The following is a 27,595-nucleotide window of genomic DNA, read 5'->3' as shown; positions in this document are numbered from 1 at the left end:
CAAACGGATAAATAAGGTAAAATGAGTATATATCATTAAAAACAAATCAGAAAGAAAGACGGGGGGAAAAAAGGAGTCCACTAATCTTAGCTCTCGAGATGTTAACAAGTTGTTTCAGAGAAGTTAAATCTTCTTCTCAGTTCCCATTGTTTATGATGAGCAGGCTGTAGAGTTTGCTATAATGGACTATTTACCCACTTGTTCCAGGATGCCCCTTTAGGCAAAGTCAGCTTTTAAATATTTGATTTGTGCACAAAAGCTTTACTTATCATTCGTGTCATCATCGTCACACTAGCTGACTCTCTACAAACAACTACTGCACGGGCATTGAAATACGCAAACAGCTAGATTTACAGTTAGCAGTCACCCAGCTAAAGCACCTATAGCACACACGGAGGTGACATAAAATACCTAATGTAGACACTAGCAGTGACTGACCCATAAAAATGAGCATTTTTCTTTAAAGAGGCATATTTTATGTCATTTGCAATATACACAGAGTTTCTTTAACACAAATACTTTTATTCATATAAACTTTTTTCCTGATAAATGTCATAGCCATCTGTTTTTTTTTTTAGTTTTTAAAGCTGAGCAGGTTTTATACTTGCATTCTGAAATGCAGAGAAAAAACTGGCTAAATCTAATGTTTGGCAGTTCTTTAATGGCCCTGCCCTGTAACCTGATGTATGGATTCTGAAACAAAGAAGTCTTTATAGAGAGACCTCAGAGACGTAGAGTTCACCTTCAGGTAGAGACTTGCTCTGCCTAAATCATTGCTGGCGGCTTTGTTTAAAATGGCTCTGTGTGGTATGTAAAGTGAAGTCAAGGGTTGTTTTTTTTTCTTTTCCATGGAAATTTGTCTTGATTCTATTGATAATTCATCACGTAATGTGATTTATTTTAGCCAAAGTGGTTGGTTTCAAGTATTTCTCACTAAATGTGCCACATCAAATAAACCTCGATTTGTGCCATGGATTGAAACATTTAACTCTGGGGTTTTTCCGTTGACCTTCTATCTCGACACAAACTGTGAGAGGATGAATTAGTTGAGGAAAGCATGTGTTTCATTGATTAAAATATTTATTTATTGAAATGTTTCTTGTCATACAAATTTAGATCCAAATATGCTTATTTGAATTTTATCTAATTCTATCACTTAATTTATTTTGTCCTTGTTTTAGGGATGACATTAATTAAATACATGATAAATGTATTTAATGTATAAATGATAAACATTTAGTAAGAATTTTTGAGTAAATCAGTCAATATAGCTTAGGTGCAGGAAGAAAAAGGCAACAAGCAAAAATTGCAGAAAAACAAGCAAAGTCTTTGACATTACTTTATGGTAAAAATTCCCCTCTTAAACTGGATTGACTGCAGTTGAGACACAACACCAATGGAAGAAAGTTTTTGGAGCACTTTAAGAAGATTGTGAAATATTTTTGCTTGGAAATAACTTCCTCTTCTCACTTCATGAACACTTTGTGGTACAAATAATAGATGATGCAACATGGTTGAAAATATGCTCTTAATATTTTTTCCAGTAGACATCAGCGTTTTTAACTTTCCAAAGTGTTTCTATATTTTAAAAGCAGCACCCTTTTTCTGAATTACATTGGTTGAGTATTTAAAATGCAGAGGTATCATTTAGCACTCCGCTCTTTCAGAGGCTTGGCTTCACATCATGCAGTTTGTGTCCTGCCAGCTAATAACGCTCCCTCTTCTCCATTTAAGCGTTTTTGTTCCTGAGTGTCTTGCTCTCATTAAGCTCCTCTAGTAAGCTACTTGGCACCTGCTTAAAATGTGACCACCAGTCGCTCATTAACACTAACAAAAGCATGGCTGGCAGTCGCAGCCCACGCCCAGACTTGTCAAGTGGTCCTCTTGCTGAAATTAGCTGCATTTCACAAACAATTTTACTGCCTTGTTACATACTTAGGTTTTATTGGTTTTATTGTTTATTGAAAGTGAGTTGGTCTGACTTAGTACTGGTCTGTGTAATAACTACACGCCAGGTTAAGGTTTGCAAGCCCACATAATGAACCATCATTTGCTTGTAAATTTAAACTACATTTCAGGTTAATTCCTTAATTATCACTGCACAAACTAAAAAAGGACAAAAAGGAACGTTTACAATGTTTTTTTTCTTTCTTTTTTATTTTTTTATTTTTTTTTTTGCTCTTGTTTTTTTAAGTATTTAATGTAGTCATCCCCTGACCCTCCCCCTCTGTTATTGTTCCTACGCTCGATTTCACTTTTTTTTTTCCTCAAGGTCCTTGTAGGATTCACTAGTATTAATGCTGAGTGGGTTTCAAAGTTCATTTATTTTATTTTCAGCATGGAAAGACCTTGGTGACATTGCTCCCCAGTGTTTATAATTTTGCTAGTTTTAATTTGTGCTCGGCCCTCCCCTGACAGACTTGGGACATGATGTATCATGCTCCACTGTCTTATCTTTTGATGTACAGTTTTAACCTTTTCACAGAGTTCCCCCCTCTCAACTGCTCAAAACCTCTTTTCTTCCCATCCAGTGCACAGGAAATACGTTCAGCACAGCGGCTTAATAGAAAAACGAGAATAACCCTTTTCCTCAAGTTGTCTAATGTAAATGTTTAGATTGGGTTCCATAACATTTCCATATTAAGAGATGCTACACATGCGCAGCAGCAGACCAGGGAAATGACGGTTTCTTGAGCTTGGCTGCTCAGAGACGCTGCGGTGTGTGTGACATTGAAGTGAACTTGCAGGTTTTCTGCAGGCCTGTTGGCTTTGGCCTCTTTTGCTTATAGATACAGCGCTGTAAACCACAAACTGTGCGGCGCAGAACGCAGGAGCGGAGTGCAGAAGCATGGAGAGGAGGGGTGGCCATGTATTCTCACAAATCATCTTGTACATGTGTCTGTCTCTATAGAAGTACTATATGTAAAACATGGATTCCCGCAAAGCTTAGTCAACACATCACATGTACAGCCTGCAAGGTTTGATCAGTCCATGCACACGTTTAGAACTGAAGTTGTCACAATAGAATGTCAAAGTCTAAAGTCAGTTATCAAAATATTCATTACAACCTCGTAGAATGTAACCACACAAAGTGTCAACATAGTATTTGAGTCAAATTTTCAGTCTTAAATAATACATTTTAGATTGAAGTTTTTGTGTACTTTACCTTGGAAGTGAACTTCCACTCTCCTCTGTAGCTCTTTGGCTAGCTTCCTGTCTAGATCTCCTGAGGCTTCACAACACTGTTAACTGTCTGAGAACAGTACCAGGGACTAGAGCTGTTTCAGCTCCCTGAATCTGGTCATGCATGTGGGACCTTAAGTGCTCGCCAGTCAAAGTTCAGCGGCGAAGGCTTCATGCGTTGCAGCAAATGTTCAAAGAATAGGTATGATCTATTTGAGGCATAGAAGGGCCACGGGTGCTCTGTCGGGCTTAGCTAATACTTTTACACATAATTTATTTCCTTCGTGAAGTTGTAAAATACTGTTTCACATTCCAGAGAGGATCCTGGACACCAGCAGAACCAAATCCAGTCTGCAGTAGCTTCAGGATTAAAGAAAAACAGCTGCAGGCTAGAAGACTGCAGGAAAACACACATTTTTAAACAGTATGGATTTACATTTTTTCATCTGATGGACAAGTCCTTGATAGCCATCAAGAGTAATCGTGCAAACCACCTAACACAAAGTTGTTTTACTTTCAAAGCACATGTGAATGAAACAGCTGGACACTGCTGGCCTGGGAGACATTAACCACCAGATGCAGCAAGCTGAAGTCACAGGCTTTGTGTCGACCTCTGCCTGCTCTGTTCTGTGCCAAAAGCTTCTGATGACAGGATACAGAGGCCTTGGTGCAGGACTTTGAAATTTCACATATTATTGTTACTTCATTGCCACTGTAATGTGATCAAGTGTGTATCAGCCTGTTAGAAAGAATTTTATCTTCCTGGAGATTTTTCTTGTTAGTTTTATTTAGTAAAAGTTTCCTGGATCTTGATCCAATAAACATCCATGGGCCGACTTATCTGCTGTAGACGCATCTCACTCATATCATCTTACTGACTACATATTTTTTACCTTTGGTTTTAAAATCCAAAAAAAGCTTTAACATGCACATACTTCAGCTGAAAATGATTTTCTTTGTTTTTCGTTTCAGGTTTGGTCCAGGACTTGTCATATACTGGTATGGTTTTATTGGAGAGCTAGACTGCCAAAGAGACAGAGGTATCCTACTCAAAGACTGCTTCCCCACTGACATAGTCACCCTTTGCCATGCCACCCATCAACAATCACCAGAGAGCACAGAAGGAGGACAATGATTGAGAAAAGTCGGAAGTGATAAAAGATAAATTAGAAGGATGGAAGGTTGAATGGGAGGAAAGGGGAGGGAGGCTAGGAGGTGGACTATGAACTATGCAGGGGTGGATGCCTAGATCCGGAAGCAATTTGGTTTTCCTGTAGCGTAATAGGACTCGTGAAAAATCTGCCCTGAACTCCACCTGACCCCCTGTTTCTGCATCTCTTGTTTTGTTCATTCTCTGTCTTAAAGTGACTGCACATAAAACACATAACCACATTCTGTATTTGTGAAAAACCAGACTGCTTGTGCAGGACTACCTGGCTCTTGGATGGCCTCTTGCAGAGGACACCCACAGTACGATCAGAACCAAAGCAGGACACAAGACCCTTCCTTATCACTCCCAAAGCCCTGGCCTTTGTCACTCCTTCCTCCTCCGTTCCATTGGCAGATAAGAGAGGTGCGGTCTGGATGTTTGGTGGACGTCTGTCTCTCACCTGCGTCACTCGGTGCCCTCTCAGTCTCTCTTCAGGAGGGCTAAACAGGATGATTTCTGATTTAAGCTGGCCTCACTGTGACCTTTTCCCCCCCACATTTCTTTTTGTATTTCTCAACAGACATGCATAAACAGAGGACATTCATTTAAATGGATTGTTCCATTCAAAAGTTATGCCAAAATTTCCATCCAACGTCCTCCAGAATTTAAAATTAATTAACCTAAATACTCAGTCTTGCTTAGTGTTTGGACTAATTTTAATTACTTTTTCTCAATACTGAGTGATTGATATTCTTGTAATTATTTCATTTAAATGTGGAAAATCCTGGACAATTACCTTTTTTTTTTTTTTTTTTTGGAATACCTCGTCATTCAAAATATTTGACAAGAAATGATCAAATCTATTTGAAAATAAAAAAGTAACAAAATGCTTGCTTTACATAATAAAAATATGAAATATATTAAATATCGTGTGTTTGTGTGCATTTTATTTCACCTTAAATGTATTTTTTTCAAACATTTTTAAGTTTTTTAATACATTTTTATGTTCAACCAAAAAGAACTTCATATGTTGGGATAAAACTTTTTCTTTTTACTGTTAAAAATTAAATGTTTTAAATGGATTATCACCCTCAAGCTGATCTGTTCTTCTTTGTCTCCCTGCAAGTTCTTCCCATAGAAACATCTGATTACTATGTAAAAGTGTATGACTATGTAGTGGTTTTCTGTTGCACATCTTTATAACCCCGGTCTGTTTTATGAGCAGATACTGATGGAAGAAACACAGCAAGGCTATGAGAAGCAGAGGTGAACATAAAGTTGACTGATGCTTTTAGAGGCAGATATGCACTGCCCATAGGAGGTCCCTATCCCGTTCCCTTTTTATGGCACAGAAAAAACGATAAGAGCAAAGAAAGGGAAGAGGTGAAGAACTTTCCATCACAAGGTATTCTTCGTGTGTGTGGTGCCTTTTCTCCATGTTGTCGGTGGAACCAAAAATAGTTGAATTACGTCTTTTTCTAAGATCTGAATATAAGATGTGGTTGTATTTATTTTTTACAATGACCAAAATTGACTGCTTTATTTCCTTTTAACCTATTTTTTTGTGATTTTCCTTGCTTTAGTCGTGCACTCTTCATGCAGTTGCAGAGAGGCGGTATGTGGGGGTTAAATACCATTAAAGTGTTGCTTGATTTGTTACCCTTAAACTGCTAACCCGCAGCCTGCTCCCCTCTAGGCCTTGATCCCTCCATGAGAAGGGCCACTGGGTCACCGCGAGGTCGCCAGGCGGCAGTGGCTTCCTCTGTCAGCCCCCACCCTGCTCCATGTGGTACAAAACAACTGTCCCCATGTGTCCAGTTAAACCCAACCCTACTGCCTTACCAGGGTATGCTCAGACATCACTTTATGACTCCTGTTAGACACAGAAAGTACAGCCATTTTACTCGCACTGGGAACGTTTTCTATAGAGCAGGAGCAGAAAACATGGAAAACAGCAGATTCAGTTCCTCTCAAGTTTTAAGCCTTCCTGCCATTGTTTTCCAAGATGGCTGTTGTACAAAAGAGGAGCCAGGGTCAGCTTCTATAAATTAGGTTCTGCATACATTGTCTGCAAAATGAATCTTTTTATAAACATACTTCAAAGGCAGGCTTTGGCATCAAAGTGACATGACGAGCTTTCCATGATGCAAATGCGAAGGGGAGAAAAATATGTTTTTGACTGATTTTAATCACCAGATATTTTATATTTAGTATTTTTTGCTGGCCTCCTTCTTCCACCCCCTTTTTAGATTCATTGTTCTTGTCACAACAATAACAGTAAAGTGTTCTTAAGTGATCTCCATATAAGGCCAGTTTGGAGAGTCTACTTCCTTAAGCACCAGGAATCCAGGATTAACTCAATTGATTCTTAAGATTGTCCAAGTTGAATGGACATTCTTTGAATGAAAGCATGTGAATTACAAATTCCTCTTTGTTATCAAACGTTTTTTAAATGTGTAAATCCCTCGTGCCAGCACAGTTTGTTGCGGTTTGCTGTATCCGCTCTGAATGGCCTTGGCCCTCGGGCTGTTGGAAGTCTGCTATCCTCTCAGAAGTGCGCCTTGGCCCGATTTCATCCAGATCCTGCTGTTTTATGCCTCTTTAGCCAAGCTGTCGGATTGACCACTGAAACACAGAGAATTTAAAAAAAAGAGCACAGAATCTGGGACTCGATGGTTGGTTCCATCCCTCCAGCAGACCACCAAATGGACTTTCTCCATGCTCCTGTGTTATTTATGTGAAGAGGGCTCTGGCCTGTTTCTGCCTCAGGCAGCACAGAGATTTTTGTAGGGATCATCTCCACCTCCCTCAGCTAGCAAGGCATTACGGGGTGGAAATAAGTAAAGGTTCTGGAAAAGTCAAAGCTGCTAAATTGAAGGTTTTTTTTTAAATCTGCAGGGCTTGAATCAAAAGCGCTTATTGCTATGCTGTTACAAAGAGATTTCTTTTATTTTTTATTTTTAGCAGGTTCTACTTGCTATTTAGATGCCGTTATTTAAAAACAACAATGGATTGTGTGGAAAAATGGATTTGGGGGGGTGGGATTTCAAATGGCAAAGCGGTACATGTTTGATTGACAGGACTAAAGACAGATGGTATATTTGAAGGAAACTCGACAACTATGACGCATTAGCCCACTCAGAGGGGTGGGGGAAGGTTTGAAACTGAGCTTTCAGTGACTCAACTGTATAGGACAAGCAGAGGCATAGCTTCAAAAGCAAAAAGTTAGGTCTGAAAAAGCATGCAAGAATCACTTGTGACACTGATCAGATAATAAATCCTAAAATTTCACACTTTGTGATAGCTTTCGACAAACAACGCCAGTTGGTTTCTGAAAAGAACAGCTCTGTAAAAGAAAACTTTGTGGAAACTATGCAAAAGACGGGCGTTAACTGGGCTTATTGCTTAATGAGGTATTCCACTCAGAGCTAAGCTCCCATTTGTAAAAACGATAATGCATAACCCTGCTTTCAAATAAATCTAGAAGGTTTGTTTTAAAGTTTCCTCTGGTTAAACCTGATACACTACAAATCTGCATCTTGAAAGGTAAACCTCATCTGTCTGTTTAAACATCTACTGTCGTGATTACAGCTAAAGAAGGGAGTTTGCTTTTGGCACAGCAGAAATGATGACGTACATGGAAGCTTGAGCATCGGACACCGGAAAGGTTAGCTCCACTGTGTGGCATTTGGTCTGTGACGGAGATGACCCAGAAACACTGCCACCTCTCAGTGGAGGCCTGGTAACAGAGGAAGGGGGTGAGACCAACTGCTGGCTAGTGGAGTCAAGCCAAGGATGATCACAAAAATACTGGATGTAATTAGAGGTGTGTAGTACACGCTTAAGTTAGGTCGGAGAAAAACACTTAGTTGCATTTAGCTAGAGGCTGAATTTAGCTCTTTCTCTTGTTTCACCAGGAATGGTGGTGCAATGAAAGCCGCCAAAAGCTTATTTATGAAGTTATTGCTTTAACTATGAGGTGTGGCTATCGAGCACTGGTGGCAACCATGGCAATGGCAGATATTATGGGATGCGTGGACCAGCGACTCTGATCTATTATGAGAACAACACTTGAGTCCAGGGCATAATCGGACTCACTAATCCTGAAGATAACAGTGGGCCCGGCCCTGTTTATTTTGCCTACTCTGCTCTCATTCAGAAATACCCCTGCGTTTGTCCAAACAGGTCTTAGCATTATTTATCCTGCTGTAACAAATCCTGGAAGAGATGACGTCTCCAATAAATCAGTTTTCGAAACATTCGGAGAACGTGTGTGATTGGATACTATTTTGAGTTCATTTCAATGGAAATGTGATCCTTATGTTATAAGAAAAAGACATGTTTAGACTTTCACTGTGATGTTTTGGGGTATTTGTTGGACCATGCCTGCATTGAGCAATTAACTGGTTTGCTGAAAACCCCAGTGTTGCAACCATGGGGCTGTTTATCTTTTTTACAGCTCATTTTCAGGCCAAAACGCCGTGTGGATACAACCTTGCTGCTGCGTCGTCCTTGAGTTCCTGGTGACAGGTAAATATACACTTCCATCCAAACACATGTCCCACGTCGACTGCATGTGACTTATGGGAGGTCGACTCGCGAAGGGATCGATGTTGCAGTTCATTTTTACAGGCTTGATGATGTCATGGCGCTTTGTGCCGGGTTACGAGTCCACAAACCTGTTGCTGCAAGAAAGCAGCTTCTTTTGCAGCTGCTCTGACTCAGAGTGGACGGACGAGGCGGCGTGTAAACTCCAGTGAGTTTTGCACACGAGAGCGAGACTAGCTTCAGCTCTGACTACATCCCACTCCCACAGGGATCATTCTTGGGTCACACAAGCAGAGAGAATGAATAGACTGATGTGATGTTGTCATTCAAATGCAACGGATCACTTGAACTCCATTGCACAGTTGTAATGACCCTGTGTAGGGACTTGTAATGTGGTTTTCCCATCGGGTTTGAGAGAAACTCTATGCCAGACCATTCAGGTGCGCAATAAAGTGCTTTTCACTTTCTGAGGACTTCCTGTCTCCAGTGGCGTTCTCCATTAACTCCTCACAGACAGACAAGAGTCTTTCTATTGGGCCAGACACTTTTTATCGCAGCAGTTATTCCCCCCAGGTATGGCGCTACCTGGCCCTCAGATAAGATAGGAAGCCGGCTGCCTGTCATTATTGGCAGATGAAGGCTATCAGGATATTGACAACAGTCTGGAGTCATTGTTGAGAAACAAAGTTGAACTTGTGAGACAGTACACACAAGCCTTTTATTGTGCAGAGTAGTTATGAAAGCCCAGGTTCACAGTGGGCACAGACCCAAACGGCCTTATGTCACAGACAGCACACTCCCACCCTCCTCCTCTTCCTCCTTCTGCTCCTCTTCGGTTGCCTATTTATTCCCTCCAGCTGTAGTGACATGCTAAAAAAAAAAGTTCTTGACACCATGCTATTGCTTTTCATCACTGAAGCTTCCGGCTGCTAACAGGGACAAAGCTGGGTTTTCCTGCCGCTCTCTCCCGCGCCATGGTGAAAATACGCGCGGCGTGGCAAATTAATCAGATTAATCACAGGATGTCACAAGAAATATTCCTTTTGCATGCTCACATCTTTAGCCACTGACGTGGACCACTGCCTCACCGGCAACGTCAGGCCTAACTAGAATAGACAAATCCAAAAGAAAAGTAGGAAGATGATAAAAATAGATTAAAAAAAAGCTTTATGAATGGCTTGTTTACATATTTTGAGACAAAGCATTCACTGTAGTTTAATATAGGGATTGTATTAATTCATTCAAATCATTGTACTTTTTTGACTATTTTGTATTTTTTTAAATATAAATATTTTCTTCTAATGTCAATTTTAATAAAAAAAATATTTTTAACAATATAAAAATTAACACATCTTTGCACCTATTTTAATGACTTTATGTAGGCTAAAATATGAACAAATTATTTTCTTCTATTCTTAGTTCTATTTACTAGTTTTATCTATAGGTATTAATATTATTAAATGAGTTTCTACAGTTGTGGAGGACCACGTGCGTAAAAACTGTTTTCTTATTGTCTGGCTTGGGTGCCATTACTTTGTTTTGAAAAGTAAGGAGAGGTTTTAAACGCCACCCGAGACGATAATGGTTGCCGGTTCTGTAGCCTACTTTCAGTTCTAATCTTCAAGTGGGTCGTGATTAATGACGGCGGTGCTGGCTGGGTGACTTGAGGCCTGATGCCGCACTCTGCTCTGCAGACCCTCGCCTCGCTCCCTCCAGTTTAAACACCGCGGCGCGGACAAAGCCTGCTCCCGCTGCCCGCATATTATTAACCGCTCATTTCTCTTTGCGCGTCCCACGCGCACAAACAGCCGGGCAACAAGTCCCCAGGTGCAGAGCGCGCATTGACCCGGCAATCCATCTTTATCGATTTCACCATCAACGTGGCCTCCTAATACATGCACAAGGAGCTTTATACCTGCGAATAAATTAGAGGAGGGGGGGTCCCTGGAGGTCACGTGTACTGCGCCCGCGCAGGGGACCTCTAAGCCCACGGGCACAAATGCGTGAAGAGGTTTCGAGAATTCTCGCCAAAAGTGAAAATCTGAGGGGGAAAATGAAAAGCGGCTGTGTTTGTGTCAAAACAAGAGAGGCGAACCCCCTCCTCCTTGTGCCAGTTTAGCCAGGCTTCCAGAAGGGGTCGCCACCACGTAATAGCAGCGCGCAGAGGGGTGGGGTGTGGAGGGAGTCTCCAGCTCCCCTGCATGTCTGCGCGTCACCAACATGGAGATTATTAATTAATGGAATTAAAAGTGCATCGTGCTTTTGGAATCATTAATCAATACACCGGAGAAATGTCTTCATATTTTTTGAGAAATCCACTGTGGGAGCCCCCCCCCCCCCCCCCCCCATGCCTCCCCCTGCCCGTCTCCTGAGTCCTCTCCTCTTATTTACAGTTCTTGTGAAATGTCTCACTTTGCTGCCCTCGGCTACCCGCAAGATATTTCTAAGTCTCTCTCAGAATAACCCAAGAAAATTAGGAATGAAAAAAAAGGACAACAACCCATAAATGAGGGAAATCGATATATTCTTCCCTCACTGTTAGGATTTTAGTCTCATAATGGAATAATGCTAGATTTATTTGAGAATCTTATGGTTTATCAAGCCATAAAGCGTGATTATTTCACCGCGAAAATAGCGGTCAAATGTTGACAACCTGGAGGCGATGAGAACACAGTGCTGGAAAAAAACAGGCAATATAATGAGAAAAAAGGGGGTTACCAGAGGCTCGCCTAATTAAATCTTAACTGAATGAAACAAAGGTTTGAGTACCTCAAGGCTTGACTAAACTCCGGCTATTTGCCTTTTTATTGCGCTTTATTTATTCTGCACTGGCATGCCCTCCTTTATTCATCTCCAGCAGCTTCCAGACTGGCCACTGCAATTTTCATCTTAATTCCAAAGCCCCGTAGCTATGTTATTTGACTAATTATAATTTTTACATAATTAAAAATTATTTTTATGGCATGGAAGTGTGTAAAGGGTGGGGGGAGTGACAGCCGCCCATTTTCAAGAGGACAGGCATCATTGAAGTGTGAAAAAAAACTTTTGAAATTAGAGGCTAATCATTTTTTTCTAACAGTTTTAAAATGAAATATTGACATTTCTCATTTTCCTCAACCCCCATTTTTTAAAATGAAATCCAGGCGGTGTTAAGGATTTATTTTTAGCAAAAGCCTTAGTTTCCTATTTATCAAAAAGCCATTGCGCGCATTATAAGGCCAAAGGAGAGTCATCAGTGGGACTATCTGTAGCCGCGCTTCTCCCTTTCCATTGTCTGCCGAAATCCTATCATAAATGATAAATAGATAATGGAGCTGTCTCCTGCAGACGCGTTCATCAGCGGTAAATGGAAGCTGGCGCAGAGCACCACAGAGAATTAAAGCGGGAGAGTTTGCAACATTCCTGCAGGGGATAAGTTGTTGACAATTAAAGAACACACACGAAAGGAGCGAGGCAGAGGCACGGCCTACAGGGAGAGGAAGCGAGGTCAGACGCGCGTTTACTGACCGTTTGCACCTTTTCCCGCTTTTTAATCCAGAAATACTTTTTGGAGTAATTTTTAGGATCTGCTTTTTCTTCTATAGATTTTTAATTGAATCTAGATTTGATTAAAAAAAAACTTTAATGTTGCTATCCATGCGTATATATTTATGCTTCAGTGATCCTCCTTGCGCTTTTCCTTTGTTTGGTCTTGGTTTTTTAGAAGTATTTTTCTAAGCACCTGTTTCTTTTTTTTTATTGTATTTGTCATTATTTTATATTCATTTTTTTTACCTTTTCAATGCATCTGATTTTCTTGGAAATGCGTAATTTTCTCCTGGAAGAGGAGTGTTTTTTAAGCGGGAAAGACAGGAAAAAAGTCCCTTTCGGTACCACTTTATGTAACATACAATCAAAAGAAGGGGGAAACAGGAAAGTATGCTTTTTTTCTTCTTCTTCAAAACAAAACAAACAACATTGCAAAAAGGAAAACCAGAAAGGATAAACATGGAAAGTGCTTCATGGAAAAGTTTTGTTTCTCACATGAGTTATTTTGTTGATTACGCAGATAAACCCTGCCTCCTCCTTTAAAAAAGAAGAAAAAATAAGACAAAAAGAAAAAAAAAACACCTCTGTCCCCCAGAAAGCCTTTTGGTGGTGCTATAATAAACCATTTTCCCTCGGCTTTATTGATCAGTCACTCTGAGCTAATGTAATTATCCTCATCAATAGGGGGACTGCAGGGAGAATCATTATGCGGTTGACATTGATAAATGATCAGCCAAATGCGGCCCTTTTTCTCCCAGGGACCCCCGCCTCTGACCCGCTCACGCAGGCCTGCAGAACGTCGTCATAGAAACACCTTATGGCAAGAGGAGCAAAAACTGCTGAAATGTTTCAAAAGGGAAAGAAGGGCAGTGCGCGCTCGGTGCACGCACGAAAACCTACAAACCGTCCCCCCTGCGCAAAAGCCAGCTGCAGAGCGGAGAAGAGTCAGCCCCCCGCGCGAGCTTTCATCTTCATCACCCAAATCAGCAATTTGAAAGAAAAACAGAAACTAAAACTTTAGGTTGTCCCCTTCCCCCACCATATACCCCCCCCCCCACTCTCTTATCACAAACTTCACTTTTGGTGATGCGCTTCAGAAACGCATGCGCGTTATTTGTGTGTGGACTTTTATTATTATTGCACGAAAAAAGAGTGTCTTCCAGAGGACCCGGGCTGCATTGTGCAGCAGAGCAGAGGGAATATATTCCTTATTTTATTCCTGCAGCAGCAGCCCGGACTGGCTTTGACAGGGAGGAGATGAAGGGGAGGAGTTGTTTAGCTCGGCTGGATCATCCATCATCCCTGTCACACCGAATCGGCAAAAAGGAAAGCAGCAGAGGCAATCTACCTTCTGGCTCATCGGGGAGGAGGTGAGGAGGAGGAGAAAGAGGAGGTGGTGGTGGTAGTAGTGGAGTGGAGTGGAAAAAGAAAAGAGGAAAAAAAAACTATTAATATTAAAATCCTCTCCATCCACAGTAATCCTCGCGTTTCTCTCTTTTTCATCAGATAATCTCCGCACAAAACGGCGGGGTTCTTCCTTCCGTTTTTCTCCACTGAATAAAAAAAGAGACAAAACAAAAGAGCATCTTCTCATTTTAGGTATTTTAAGGGAAAATATTTCAGCGTTAACCAAAGTGGGGTGCAAAAAACAGTTTTTAATCCCTGTTCAAGGCTTAACACTTACATGGAAAACACTACAGCCGATTTTTCAGCCTTTAAAAAAGACTAAAATACTCAATTAAAATAAATATGTAATTATATATATATATATATATATATATATATATATATATATATATATATATATATATATATATATGATCTTTCAAATATTTAAGAGTTGAGACGCTTCAAATCGAATCTGCCTTTATTGCAGAGAAACCTGTTTCTAGAAATAATATTAAATACATTGATTTAAAAAATAAACAAAATTCCAATCATTTTGAATTAGTTATGAAAAAAACAAGCGACTTTGAAAAAAAGGACAATTTCACATTTTTTTCCAGATACTTTCGTCTCCAAAAAAATTATTAAAACCATTGATTTTTGTTTTTTGTATAACTAATATAAAATTTTGCTTAAATGCTGCACAAGTTAATTTAAAATTAATTTAAAAAAAAGAGGACGATTTGAAATTGGAAATCAAAGAAAAGAAATTTAAAAAAGAAGAAAAGAACGGAAGTCAACGATCATGCCGAACTTTTGTTTGAAAAGCAAAAAACATTTCAGGTCAAGTGATTCCGTCATTTGTGGTTTGAGGCGAAGATTTAGGCGGCCGCGGGCAGACACGGACAGAAGAATGAGAGAAAAAAAAAGAGATGGGCTGTAACACTAACCGACAGTACCCGAATAAACCGACAGGCGGCGCTGCAAAACGACAAGAACAAGCACAGCACACAGACTGCATTCTGTTCTCACCGTGGATGAGGGAGCAAGACCTCTTAATTATTATCATTATCATGTGTTTTCCTTTTTTAACAAAACAAAAAGTAAGAGTTAAAAGGATTTAGATAAATCTTTGATATGTTTAGCTTTTGACAAATAAAATATTTAAATCACTTCTGTTGTGCTCAAAATGTCCCAGAAAATTTTTGTTAAATTTAAGTTTCTATCTCCTTTTTTGGCTTAAATTAACTGAAAAGCTTTTTAATTCTTGCCGTTGTGTTCCTGCAGTTTATCTTCTGGTGTAAAACCAAAATGACTGGAGAATTTGCCTCGTGATTTGCACCCTCAATTTGCATCTGTCAGTTTTTTAGCACTTAAAGGGGGACATTTGTGAGCCTAAGTATATTTTGTTTGTTTGTTTTTTTTAGCCAGTTGTTGTGATTTCAAGAGTGGAATAAAATCCTAAATGAAACTTCTGGGCCCAAAGAAAGCTTTTCACAAACAGAACGTAAAAAGAGAGTGGAAACGCATGGACTTTTATGACATTGTGCAAAAATAAATTCCACATGCAAACAAACAATAGTTCATCAAGTGACTGCTGATCTGTGGAAATAGGAAGGAAAAAGGTTGTATGCGACACAGTTAATCACACAAAAATCTAACAAAAATCAAAAATGAAATATTTATTACAGCATTTGTGACTGAACACCTTTTAAACATTACGTCACAGTCCTCATACAAGTATTTTATGTATTTTTGACAAAGCTTAAGGGAGACGGCATCTTATCATCTAGTGAGGAACACGTGCTGAAAAAGGAAGGAATTCATGGACATACAATATCAATGCCACAGCAGATCTGAAACTAGCAAAAACATTCTTTTTCAATTGAGGTAAACACATAGAATATCTAACATGAAACAATTAATAGACTGAACTCTGTACGAAGTTTGTTACAATATTCTCTCAGCTTTTTTTTTCTCCCAAAAGCATTGAGTTCATAATTTAAGTAGTTTTTTTTTCCTTTTTTTTGTTTTTCCTTTTCCCGTTTCAGGTTCTTTTGGTGCATCCACTGTCAAATGCTCCTCCAGTGCCACAAAATCAACATTTGTGTCAGTACTGTACTGTCCCCATGGCAGGTGTGTTGATTCGCAGATCAAGAAGCGATGCAGGATGTTTCTGTTCCACCAAACTTCCTTCGATAGGCTCTTACCAGTGAGAGTCCAGGGTACAAAAAATATATTAAAATAAAAATGTATAAAACCAACACAATCCAGTGCTTGGGCGATTCAAACAAAGAACTTTTTTTTTTTTTTTTCCTTTAAAACTTACGGGGCAAACATTCATTGATGAATCAAAGGGGGAGAAAAAACAGAAGGGCATGAAAAATGTTCAAACTGAATCTTCTGGAGAGATCCGGTGTCATTTAGCAGCCTTTTCCCATCATGCCCTGTTCTTGGGAGGGGCAGGGCCTGGTTGCCCTCTGTGGTTTGAAGCCTTTTTGAGATGTTCCATCTTCTTATTGTGTTTTTCTTTTCTTTCCTTTTTTTTTCTCCTTCTGTTTCGTTTTCTAGTGCTGTGCTGCGAGACAGTTTCTCCTCTAGGAAGGAGCACACACAGTGTGAAAGAGAAAAAAGGTTGACCTTTCGTTCTAAAACTAGCTCAGGAAACATAAATCATGTGATCAACAAAATAAAAAATAAAAATGCACAAGTTTTAACTTATTTATCTATACTTTTTATACTACAGTAGTTATAACTCTTGGAGTCTTTCCGTTGTTTCTTTTTTAAATCTTCCGGAGTGATAATATTATGTCACACAAAAGTGTATTGAACGTGTTTACGATGGCGTGTTGAGTGGGTGTGTGAAACGTGTTTTCAATGTGTGCGTCTGTCCATTCCTCGCACACATGCTCATCAAAACATCTTTTGATGATCTTTACCAAAAGCTGAAGACTTTACAAAGTGTTTCTGCCAGCTTGGTCCTTCTTTTGGATGAAAGTAACAAAATTGACAAGTTTCTTTAAAAAAAAAAAGTATCACAGCTGACTGGAATTCTGCTTCTTTAAATGTCAAATTCTGCTCAAAAGGGTTTGCTTTGATTCTTAAAAATAGTCTCAAAATAGGATTTGTCAGGCTGCTTTGTTTGTTTTTTCCGTTTTTTTCTTTTTTTTTCTTGTTGTAGCTCCTGTTGTGGTAACAAAGTTCCCTTATTCTATTGGGCATGGATGTCCATGCCTTGTCCTCCAGTACTGGGGTCAATGGGAGTGAGCAAAGGGGGCCTCTGTGCAGGCATGGGCATTCCTGGGTGTGACGAGGGTCCTCCGTGCATTAGCATGGCGTGGTGGGAATGGTGGGCATGATCTGGTAGGTACCCACGGAGAGGGGGTCCGTGTCGAAGGTGGGCGGGATGAGAGGTCATCTGATGAGGGTTGGCGTAAGTGTGTGGGGCCATGGTCATGCCGATAGGACTGTTCTGAGGTACGTACTCCCCTGGCATGCCTGGCAGACCTGGGAGAAAGACGGAAAGAGGAAATGTATTGATGCAGTCGATAAAAGTGTTCCCTGACTGCAGCTTTGGCACGCTCCTTCTCCATTAACAGCCTTTAATTCAATTTCAACTCAACTTCACCAACAAAGAGCTTAGCAGATTTTTATGACATTGTGTGTGTCAGAGAGCTTTTAGCTTCCACAAGTAAAGAGAGACATTATTGCCCTGGTCTATTTTAGGCAATGGTGAGTGGTTTACAATGCCCAATAGCGTTGTGGTCGGGTCTCAGGTTGGAAAATGATCCCCAGTCATCCGCAGACACTGTAGTCCTGTAGGATGGGAGGAAAACCAAGCAGGCATATTGATGGGAAGATGTGCTAATACTTTTACAAGTGGAACAGTCAATTCCACGGCTGAATCTAACGACAAACCGAACAAGGAGTCTCTCATGAGGACGCGTCTCTCTGAACATATTTGATTTAGAATCCTTTAAAGAAGCTTTTGAATAATTTAGCGCTCAGTTAGTTATATCAGCAAGACAGTGAACACTAAAGGCTTGCTTTAATCCCAAGAACGAGAGCACTTTAAGCTTACTCATCATTGCATGAATGGTGTGGGTTTTGGGAGAAGAGAAGGAGGCTGCAGGAAGACAGGACAACAAAGATAAAAGAAGGCAGGGAGAGAACACAAAGGCAAAGAAGTGTGTGGGGGGGTATGCTGATGTCTTCTAAGGTGGACCCCACTTCTTACATGTAGAGAGCCCAGCATGCTGTCATCTCTCATACTGTGATGAGACCCAGGACACAGAGCGGACTCAGGAGTGCCACTGTTTGGCTTTTAACATGACTTTGTTGTAATCAGGAAGAAAGGAGCAAGATGTGGTGGTGGGGGGTTGTTTCTGGGGCCTGGGACTGGAGTATGGGAACATGGCCGGTCCAGAGACCTGGACCTTGGGGAGAGGCAAGTGAGCAGGCGGTCCCACTGGAGCCAGGGGCCCTTGGTCTGGGATTGGGTCTGGGCTGGCCTGCTTTGTAATGTGAACCCCTGGGGGATTAGAAGCTGTAATAGGTGGGGAGAGGTCGGTGCGAGGTCACTAGGCATGCTCACTCTCTGCATTCCTGCACCTTAGTACACTGCAATTAAGAAATTACACTGGAGGGCCCTGGTAAGGGGAAAAGGAGGAGGACAGAGAGGAGAGAGGGACACCAAAGGCCAAGATTAATGATCAGTCTCACAGTTTGAGAGCTGTGCCGTTTTCCAACACTCCCTTTGCCCGTCAGTTCATTGGAAATGCAAGTGTTTGTCGGAGCGGGTCTCTTAAAACCTCACTACTGGGGTCATAAAAGAAATAAATCATTGGGGGTGTTAGAGTATGATGGGTGCCCTCGCCTCAACGTAACCTGGAGCAGCTCCTGTTAAAAGGCCCAGCAGATGTTTTTGACGCTGTAAGATGGTAATCTCTCATCTTGTGAGCTGCCTTCATTGAATTAAGTAGATCAGAGATCCTCCCCCTTCCCTGTTTTATTAACAAGAGTGGTAAAACCATCTGATGACAATAACGGGATAGACTGGGCCTCTCTGCCATCTTTTGCGTGCTTTTCTGTTATGGCACAGTAGTCTTGCTCAATAGCCGTCCATAATTAAGTACCGAACATACCATATTGTGTGGCTGTGTAATCAAATCAAGAAAGGATAATATTTCTCTGTATTAAGCCATTAATGTAATTGGTCATGAAGCGTAAAGTATGTTGCCTAATTAAATAGTCTCAAAATTATATAGCCTTATATTAAGAATTAGCCAACCTGAGCAAATGTTGTCTCTGTGTGGCTGTTTTAGGGAACATTGCTTCCTGATTTTCTCTTTTTTTCTCCCCTTCTTCTGCCATTAGCAGAGACAGAAAGCCATGAAAACATAAGGAAGACGGAGGAAACAAGGACTGCAGGGGTGAAATGATCTCTGTCGGTGGAATTGCCACAGTGACCCTTTGGAAAATCCAGTTTCCATTTACATATAAAGGGTTCTTTTAATCAAGGTAAGTGTTATTATATTGTGCCTCATTGGGCAAAGGAGTTTAGGTGTTAAATAAAATTTCCTCTGCCCTGCTGCCTTTGGGTAGTGATACGTCTTGGTTTTTCAAATGTCAGCACTGTGGCCCGACGGCGGGCTTAATCAGACCGCCACTGTTTGGAGATTGTGTGTGTATCTGTGTGTGAGAGCCAACACAGACAGTATCTGTATGTGTGAAAGAAGTCCCTTCCTTTTCAACACAGTTTGCATGCTTGTGTCTACAGCCTCATAAATTTATCTTAGTGTGTCTTGTCTCAGCGCCCCAGGTCGGGGTTGTCACTGGCCCCCACCCTGTCCTAAATTGTCTCCCTCCTGTAAAAAATAATCAAAACACACAGGCACCCCCCCAAACTGACAGCCATTCCTCCGAATGTGATTTTCAAACCAAACCCCCCACTGAAGGATCGGCCGTGTCACCCGTGGCCCGTATATCTCGCTCCGGGACCATAATGTACTGTGGTGTTCCCGTCTTTGCATATAAGATAATTTGGGCATCAATCCTTCCCCAGACAGATTTATGTCACTCGGAGGACAGTTTCACTTCTCCTTCTTTATCGCTTCACTGGAGCCTGCTTAATTTCCCCCCCCGTCAGCCCCCTTCCCCAGGAGATGTTATTTTTTCCCTAAATGTCCAACATTTGCATCGGCTGTCCGGGATGTGGAGAGCGATGGCGCTGTTGTGATGAATAAATTTCCTCATGTCATGCCATGCCGTTTCTTCTCCCCACCCCTGTTTTGTTGTTCCACTTGTTTTCTGGCGCCACAAGTCGGGTCATCTCTATACCAGAACGATTCCTTCCTTTCTTCGTCCTCCAATTCATCCTTTGCCTCCCACCTCTTCCCTCAAGGAATTTTGCTAAAGGAGCCCTGCAGGCTAGTCCAGAGCTGTTGCTAAGGTGAGTTCTTTTTGTTAAGTGATGGCCAGTGAGAAGAGGCTGCACTGGTGTGATGAAGGGGGTGGGGGCACTAAACCCCCAGCTATAAAATCTCAAAGGAAAAACATGGAAAAGCGGCCCAGTACTTACTTCCCCCTTTTTCTTTGCGTTACAAGATGGAGGTTACATGTAGTGCCATTGCCCATCCATGCCCATATTCATCCCCATTCCACTCATAGGCCCTAGAAAGAAGAGATAAATGCCAGAAAAAAGGGAATCAGCAAGAGTTTGAATCACAGAAAGGTTGGGAAAAACCCACTGATAGAGTAGATGAGGTTGGTTAGCTTTAGGTTGGAAATGGTTGAGGAGAAGAATGAAGTTGCTAAAGAGTTTCTATCCACTTTGTGAGGTGAAAGAAAAAACAAGCTAGCTTGGTAGTAAGATTAATCATTTGTTATTTTAGTTGGGGCGTTCTCCATGCTGAGGTGACTGGATCTCATGCTGCTGTGAAGATCGGCTATGTGCCATCCAGTTCAGAGGGGAAGGGGACCACTGGTGACTGTTAAGGCAGGTGTAATGAGGAGAGGAGGGATGAGATGAGGTGGATGAACTCACCAGCTGGTCGGATCCCCATGTGTTGCTGGCCATCCAGCACGAAGCTGCCCATTGGCTGGCCTTCTGGACTGTACGCTGCTCCTTGACTCACTGAAGGATCAAGAAGAAAACCTGATTGTAGTCAAAACGTGGACATGAAAAAGGGAGGGGGAAGGAAAAGAAGAGAGAACACACCAGACAATCAGCAATTGTCCCAGTTCCAGCCCAAACATACTGTTAGACATTGTACTTGTGGACTGCATGCAGACATGCATGTGAGGGTCCCCACACATGCAAGCCCGTCCACACGCGTGTGTACACGGTATCAGTGTCATTCAAAGCCACATTCATTGGAAATAAGTTGTTATAAGATGGCATGCAGTTTGAAGAAATAGTTGTGAGGGTCTTTTTTTTTTAAAGTGGTCAGATACAGTTTATAACAAACATTTCTTCTCTGAGAAAGCACAAAGGGTGTAATGCCAATCCCTAAAACCATTGATAATCTTCAAACTGCCAAATATTTTCACATTGTGAATAATTTATCTGATTATCTGTGATGATACATAAGACACAGCAGTAATCAATTTGCCCACTCGACTCTGCTTTTGCTTATTTTTAGCTTTAATGATCTAATTCTCAGAAAACCCCCAGTGCATTTGAGGAATATAGCAGTATTATCCTGGATAATCTGTAATTCTTAATGATTAAAGGGTGACGTTAGTCATGCTGCGTTTGTTGAGATCGCTGATTTTGCACACACTCCATGTTTGTGGTAAAACACTCCTTGTGAAAATCCACAAAACTGTAGAAAGTCGCCCACGTTTGATGGTGCATGTCATCCCATGCATTGCTTATGTTTCTTTGAACAATTTCTTCCCTGGTGAGAGGGAATCGTTACATGGTAGCGAGGTTGCTAATCAGCAAAAAACAGATTTTTCCATCCCTGAGATAAATGACTTTCCTCTCTTTGCAGCAGTGCCAAATAATTTTACTGCCTTATGTTTACTTTTTGGTAAAAGTTGGTGTCTGAAAACTGTTTCTAGTTTGCCAAATCTAAGGTTTTTACCTTAAAACATTTAAAATAATCTTTTTTAGGGGAATTGATTCCAAGCAATTCTTCCACTGAGTGTTTATTGATACAGAATGTATATGGTTAAAGGAGGCAAAAAACAAATTATATACTTTTTTACAACGAAATTTGCTCAGTGATATTAATAAAACATAGGAGAAGCTAATTTAAAATAAAGAATGCAGTGCAAGAGAAAAAAACGCAATGATAACCCCTTTAAAGTAGACAAAACAGACTCAAACGAAAGATACCTCATAAATTGCTTCTAGCATTTCTGGCACTTCTCTTGTGTCCAATTAGTAATTCACAGAGAGAGGGCTAATATTCCTCTCTGCACTTAGACTGGGAAATCTCCAATTAGAGTCAATCAGCAAAGGGCTGGCAACACCGCTGAACACATCTCATTGAGAAAATAGAAAATGGAAATGGAGAAAAGGAGGAGGGAGCAGAAGGGATTTGTTTTCAGGGAAGTGTAGGTGCAGGGGTGCTCTGTTAAAAAATCAGGGCTCCAGGCATGATGTGCTCGTCAGTAAAGGATTTTTAAAAGACGTTATTCATAGGAAGCAGACTTGGAAATTTCCAAAAGAAAGGGGGGGGAAAAATGGGCTCTACTGTAAGACTTGCTGGATTCTTCTCCTTTTTTTTTTAGTTTTTACCTGCTCGATTTGACTGGTCGATCATGGGTTGTACTATTCTTCTCCTGGCATTAATAAACCTGGTAAGAGAGAAACAAAACAGAGAGGAGAAAAAGAAACGTTAAATCACTTTGCATTCACACGTTGAAGGATTCATCACCAGCCTCCACAAAGACAAACAGTTTTGCATGACTTTATTGCAACATTAGTCCCTGAGTCCTTGAGAGAGGAGCACACAACAAAACAGCAACAAACAAAAGGGCAATTGTGTGCTGACTTGGGAACCCAGTCCGGGATACTTTTAATGTTCCATATGATCTATTCCCCTCTCTTTTAATAAAGCTTTTGATTACATTTGGTTGCTATGGGCACAGGGGAGGCATTCCTCAAGTATTAAGTGCAGCTTGGGCACAGGGGCTTTGGGCACATCCTATTCTCGCCCCCTCCTTTCAGGAACTCTGCAACCAACTACACACAACACAACTTTATACATACATACAGTAGAGGTGGAAAGAGTTCACACTTGTGTCAAATGTGCTGTCTTCAAAACATTTTTTTTTTTTTTGGTGTTATCATTCACCGCCACTTCAAAGGGTGAGTTAAGTTAGCAAAAACGCAGAATACAAATGGTTCCTTTCATTGCACCCTTTACCCCCCACCTCCAGTGTCCCCCTCTGTGAGACCCCCACTTTGGTCGCATTGTAGGGGGTTCTGCTCCCCTTCCAGCTGTCTAGAAATGAGGACCAGGCATGGGCCACTCCGTGCTTTCACAAGGTATTGTTATGTCAGTTAGCCCATCAATTAGGCTGTCTGAAGTTTTATCACCACCACAGCAGCGAGTGAGGGCAGCTCCACAAAACCTCCCTGGCCGGCTTTGCTCCTGTGGCTTTTCCACTGTAGAGCCGGAGGTCATGAGGAGGTGAGTGCCAGCCAGGGGCAACCTTTTTAACTTCCAATGGGGGTGCCTTGGGCTGTGTCAAAAACAACAGGCCGGTCGGGCCAAGCTCAACTTTTTCAATCTAACTGACTTTAATTCACTTTCAAAAACATAAAAAAAAATACTAATAAAAACTTGGACATTACAGTAGAGATATCACCATGTGGTTGATATTAAAGGAGGGCGTCAAATCGAGATGGAGCTGTCCAGCACAACGGTCTTAATACATTTAAAGTGGAAAAAAAGCTGTGCCTTTCTTTTCTGCATACGGGCTCACTGCACCATCAATACAGCTAGAGAACTGGTCATTAGAAGGCAGGGAGAGCTGGAACCAATTTGGGCTCCTAATCCCCCATGAAGTCCTGATACCTGCCTTTACCTTCTCCAATGAACTTAAACGCCTGTAATCTCCTGGCTCAAAGTGACATGGTTAAATGTACAAAATGCACGGCTGGGAAAAGAGAGGCACGGTACTCATTTGCCAGGGGGCATCCAGAGTGCAGGTACGCAGGGGTGCTGTGGGCCCCCCGACAGTACGAGATGAAACACACCCATATGAGAACATGAGAGACGGAAAGAAGAGGCCAAAAGGTGAATGAGAGCTGGCTTGGAAATCTTATGATTGTAATGCTTGATTTGTGATTTAAGGGAGGGTTAGGGATAACATTTTATTAACTGGGAAAGTGTTTCTTGATAGAACAAAGGCAAAAAAGCATTGTCAGATAGCTCTTCTGTCATAAATGTCTGCGGAGCTTGAAAGAGAAAGAAGATTTCCGCATCAAAACCAGCTGAGCAAGTAAACAGAAATTCCCGGCATCACACTCCCTATTCACTCTCGGAGCCTTTCAGTTGCCAAAAAATATGTCCTACTTTTTTTTTTTTTACTTTCTGCATGAACCGAAGAGCCCAAAATCACAACCACGTGCATTTCTTTTACCTATTCTGAGTCGTAACCATAAACACATAATATTTGGAATGTTCTCCCCAGGTGCTAAATTTAACCATATGGTTTTTCAGGAGTCTTGGATGTAGATTCTGCAGGATCAAAGTGACATTGTTTTTTTTTTTTTTACTTTTTTTATTTGCATCTCCAAATGTCGGTTCAAAAAATTGTTCTTTTATTTTATTTCTTTTTTTTTTATAAATCTTCTACTTTAAGTGAATATATTTAGGTTTTTCTATACCAATGATCTTTTTTGAGAGTCTGCTTCATAGATGTTTTCTTTTGATGTTTTTTTTTTTTTTGTGTTGTTTGGTAGCACTAAACAAGTTTTCTTAGTAAACTCTGTGGATGAGATGCTCTGGAGGGAGTGAGGGGGTGACCAAGGGCCCCTCTCGTGGCCTTAGAGGACCTTTTATCAGTCCGAGTAAAGCCAATTGAGATTATCAGAGCCAGGCCTGATAACAATGTTTTCTCTCGACCCCTGAGTTGCTAATGGAGTGTGCTTAGACCAACACAACCTGGAATTCTCCTGAAATGAAGACCAGTCAGCTTGGACGGATGGTCAGATGGATGAATTCAAAGTCCCGAGGGGATACAGAGGTTGACCACAGCCGCTGAGAAATCCACTTGCTAAAACATATTCACGCGCTGTAAACCGTCAGACAAGGACATGACCGCAACCAACAGCAGTGCGTCCGAAAGCGCAGCAGAACACGCCACTCACAGGGGACACTGGCGAAAAACCTCCAACCCAAAGCTATGTTTTATTATCTACATCTGGTGGTCTAGCTTATTATGGTCTGTATCTGCTCAGTGTTAGTGCAGAGAAACACACACAGTACACAGTGTACCTCTCAGCATGGGAACTCCATGCTGTCTTCAAACAAATAATTAAAGCCAGGGTTAGGGGGTCAAGAAGAGGTCATTCATTGGGATACAGCTTAGAGCCTGCTGCAAGCAGTAACCTACATGCAGCAGGCTACTGCAGTTTAATGTGCACGCCTAATGTCGTTCAGCCATTAAGCCTTAAACACATTTTCATGTTGCATATCAGAAACTACCCTTGTGGTGTTAAGTGTGCTCGGGTGCATGCGTGTGCATATGTATGCACATGGATGTCGGCACATTCTTCAAAGACCATTGCCAACTGGCCCACAGTAGCACTTCCAGCTGACATGCCCGGGTGCAGGAGATCCGTATGCACAAGCACGTGTCAGCAGAACACAATATGCATTTCCACTAGAAACAGACTCCGTAATTACATAGAGCGGCAGGTATAGAGCTCTGACTGCTGAGGCTTTGCATGTCACAGAGGGAACGAACAGACAGATATGAATGATGGAGCCAGGGCAGCAGGAGTCCACTTGACAGAGTCTCCACTAGGCTGGATCAACATGGCATTCATGGTTAATAATATCTGTTCTCACACACGGGGGCCTTCAGCGAGAGCCTCTTTAGGTGTTAAATACCCTGTCTGGCATATGTCTGTTAAAAGAAATTTGAATATGAGTGGATCAAACATCAAGTAGGACTTTATGAGACTTTCAAACAGACAGTCTATGAAAGGTTACCAGGCACTTAGGGATGTAATCACGGCAAACCAGTCTGTCTGACTCTGAGCTCGTCTTTGTTCTCTTTTCTTACTTCCTCATCTCGATCTGTCAGAAAGGCCTTGTTTCTGCTTAACCGACTCGCAGCCACACCTGGTAACTTACTCATGTTGTCAGCATTCCTTTCCTGAGAAATTGTCATGCCAAACCACCCTACCCTGGAGCAAAGCAAGAGTCAGAGTGCACGGAGGCGGGAGAAGACACTCTCTAAGTGGGGCCAATAGCAGTGGGGATCAGTGGAAAGCCGACCAATCAGGCGTGGGGTCACATGTTTGTTGACGAGTGTGCGATGAAAGAAAGAAACCAAGCCAAAGCCCGGAGTGAGGCGGGATGGAGAAACAGTGAACGTGTTTTCTCTGATAATTGCTCCAAATGCAGCTCATCCAAAAAAAGGATTTAGCTTTGAAAAATCAGAGGATCAATTCTTGTCAGTTTGTGACTGACGAGGGGATGTCCATTTTGAAAACCCATATGCTAGGAGGGGGGGGGGGCAAGTTTCAGTTAGTTAAGACGCATTCCTGGGCCCCTGTCTGCCTGCCTTTGTAGGAAGATTACATGCAACACAATCCGAACAAGACGTGCTTGCTCAATTCCTGATCGCCGTTTGAAACATGACTGTCCTCTGGTTCCTATTAAACCTCATTGCCTCTATGCTTCCGCTTCAAAAAGAAATAAAGATTCTTGCAACTGACTTTAACTCACTTCAGGACAGAATGCAATAGTTTATTTCTCATTCCCAAAGGAATTAAATAGGCAGAAGAGCAAAAACACCACTTCAACCAGGAAGTAGATGCAAATGAGCTTTATAAAGAGGGCTGTGTTTATGTTAAGCAAGGAACAGTTCTGCTTTGTGACAAAAAGGAAAGTGATGTGGGGGCTTCAAACTCCCAAACCGTGATGCATGACGTCAACAGCAGCATCTTTCACAGTAAAACAAAGCTGCTTCCAATAGTTTATACACAAAGTAGATGACCATCAAATTGAACTTCCATTATCAGCAGATTAATCATAAACTATCAAAATAAAAGCTTATCGTGAGCTCCACTCATTCAGGTGGTGATAACAGACAAAAAGATAGAGGATAAAAACAGGAAGTTTCCTCAAATGCATCCTATCAGAGACCGAGTTTCCTTTTTTAAATCCCTTCTTTCCGTCTTTAAGTTAAAACAGGAGTCGTTGGGCGAACATTACCTCACCCTCCTGTTTGATTTAGTACAGATGTGAAGCAGAGCAAGGCAGGACCATTTTTTAAGAATGTCAGGCAGGGCCCACGTTTGGAGCAATCGCTGTGTTTACATAGTTTTACCTCCATCTATCTCTCACTCTGTCTCATCCACAGTGCCTCTATGCCCCCCTACACACACCCTTTTGTCTGCCTCTGAAAGGGGGACTGTTTCACCTCTCCTCCATGGACTTTCACTGACCTGTTTTTCTTTCTCTTTTTATTACTCCATTCATTGCCATTTTGTGGCACCCCCCTCTAACTCCCCAAAAAAGTCCAATATGACTAACATTTGCGTTCCTCTGTCAGTCTAGCCGCAGAAGTCATTTCTCTTTGAAACCCAGGGAGTATGAGTCATTA

At 41.5% G+C, this 27,595-nt stretch overlaps 2 protein-coding genes across 10 annotated transcripts in view; one reads left to right on the top strand and one right to left on the bottom strand.

The window, feature by feature from the left end:
- c22h15orf41 (chromosome 22 C15orf41 homolog) overlaps nt 1-5,267 on the top strand; it is a 54,980-nt gene extending 49,713 nt beyond the window's left edge. For both annotated transcript variants that reach the window (XM_011490240.3, XM_011490238.3), the window contains one exon: nt 4,156-5,267. In XM_011490240.3, coding sequence (XP_011488542.1) covers nt 4,156-4,318 — 163 coding nt within the window. In that variant the 3' untranslated portion in view covers nt 4,319-5,267. The remainder of the gene's footprint in view (nt 1-4,155) is intronic.
- A 10,186-nt stretch (nt 5,268-15,453) lies between these two features.
- Nucleotides 15,454-27,595, bottom strand: part of meis2 (Meis homeobox 2) — a 75,155-nt gene continuing 63,013 nt past the window's right edge. For 5 of the 8 annotated variants that reach the window (XM_020713483.1, XM_011490233.3, XM_011490232.3 and 2 more), the window contains 4 exons: nt 22,545-22,603; nt 20,841-20,951; nt 20,376-20,467; nt 15,454-17,302 (listed from right to left, as the gene is read on the bottom strand). In XM_020713483.1, coding sequence (XP_020569142.1) covers nt 20,409-20,467; nt 20,841-20,951; nt 22,545-22,603 — 229 coding nt within the window. In that variant the 3' untranslated portion in view covers nt 15,454-17,302; nt 20,376-20,408. The remainder of the gene's footprint in view (nt 17,303-20,375; nt 20,468-20,840; nt 20,952-22,544; nt 22,604-27,595) is intronic. The other 3 variants (XM_011490236.2, XM_011490235.3, XM_011490237.2) reach the window with 1 other exon arrangement.

The sequence above is a fragment of the Oryzias latipes genome, chromosome 22, assembly GCF_002234675.1.
Source record: "Oryzias latipes chromosome 22, ASM223467v1".
NCBI classification, from domain to species: domain Eukaryota; kingdom Metazoa; phylum Chordata; class Actinopteri; order Beloniformes; family Adrianichthyidae; genus Oryzias; species Oryzias latipes.
Note: the sequence above shows the minus strand (reverse complement) of the source record. Positions and strands in the feature narration are given on the sequence as shown.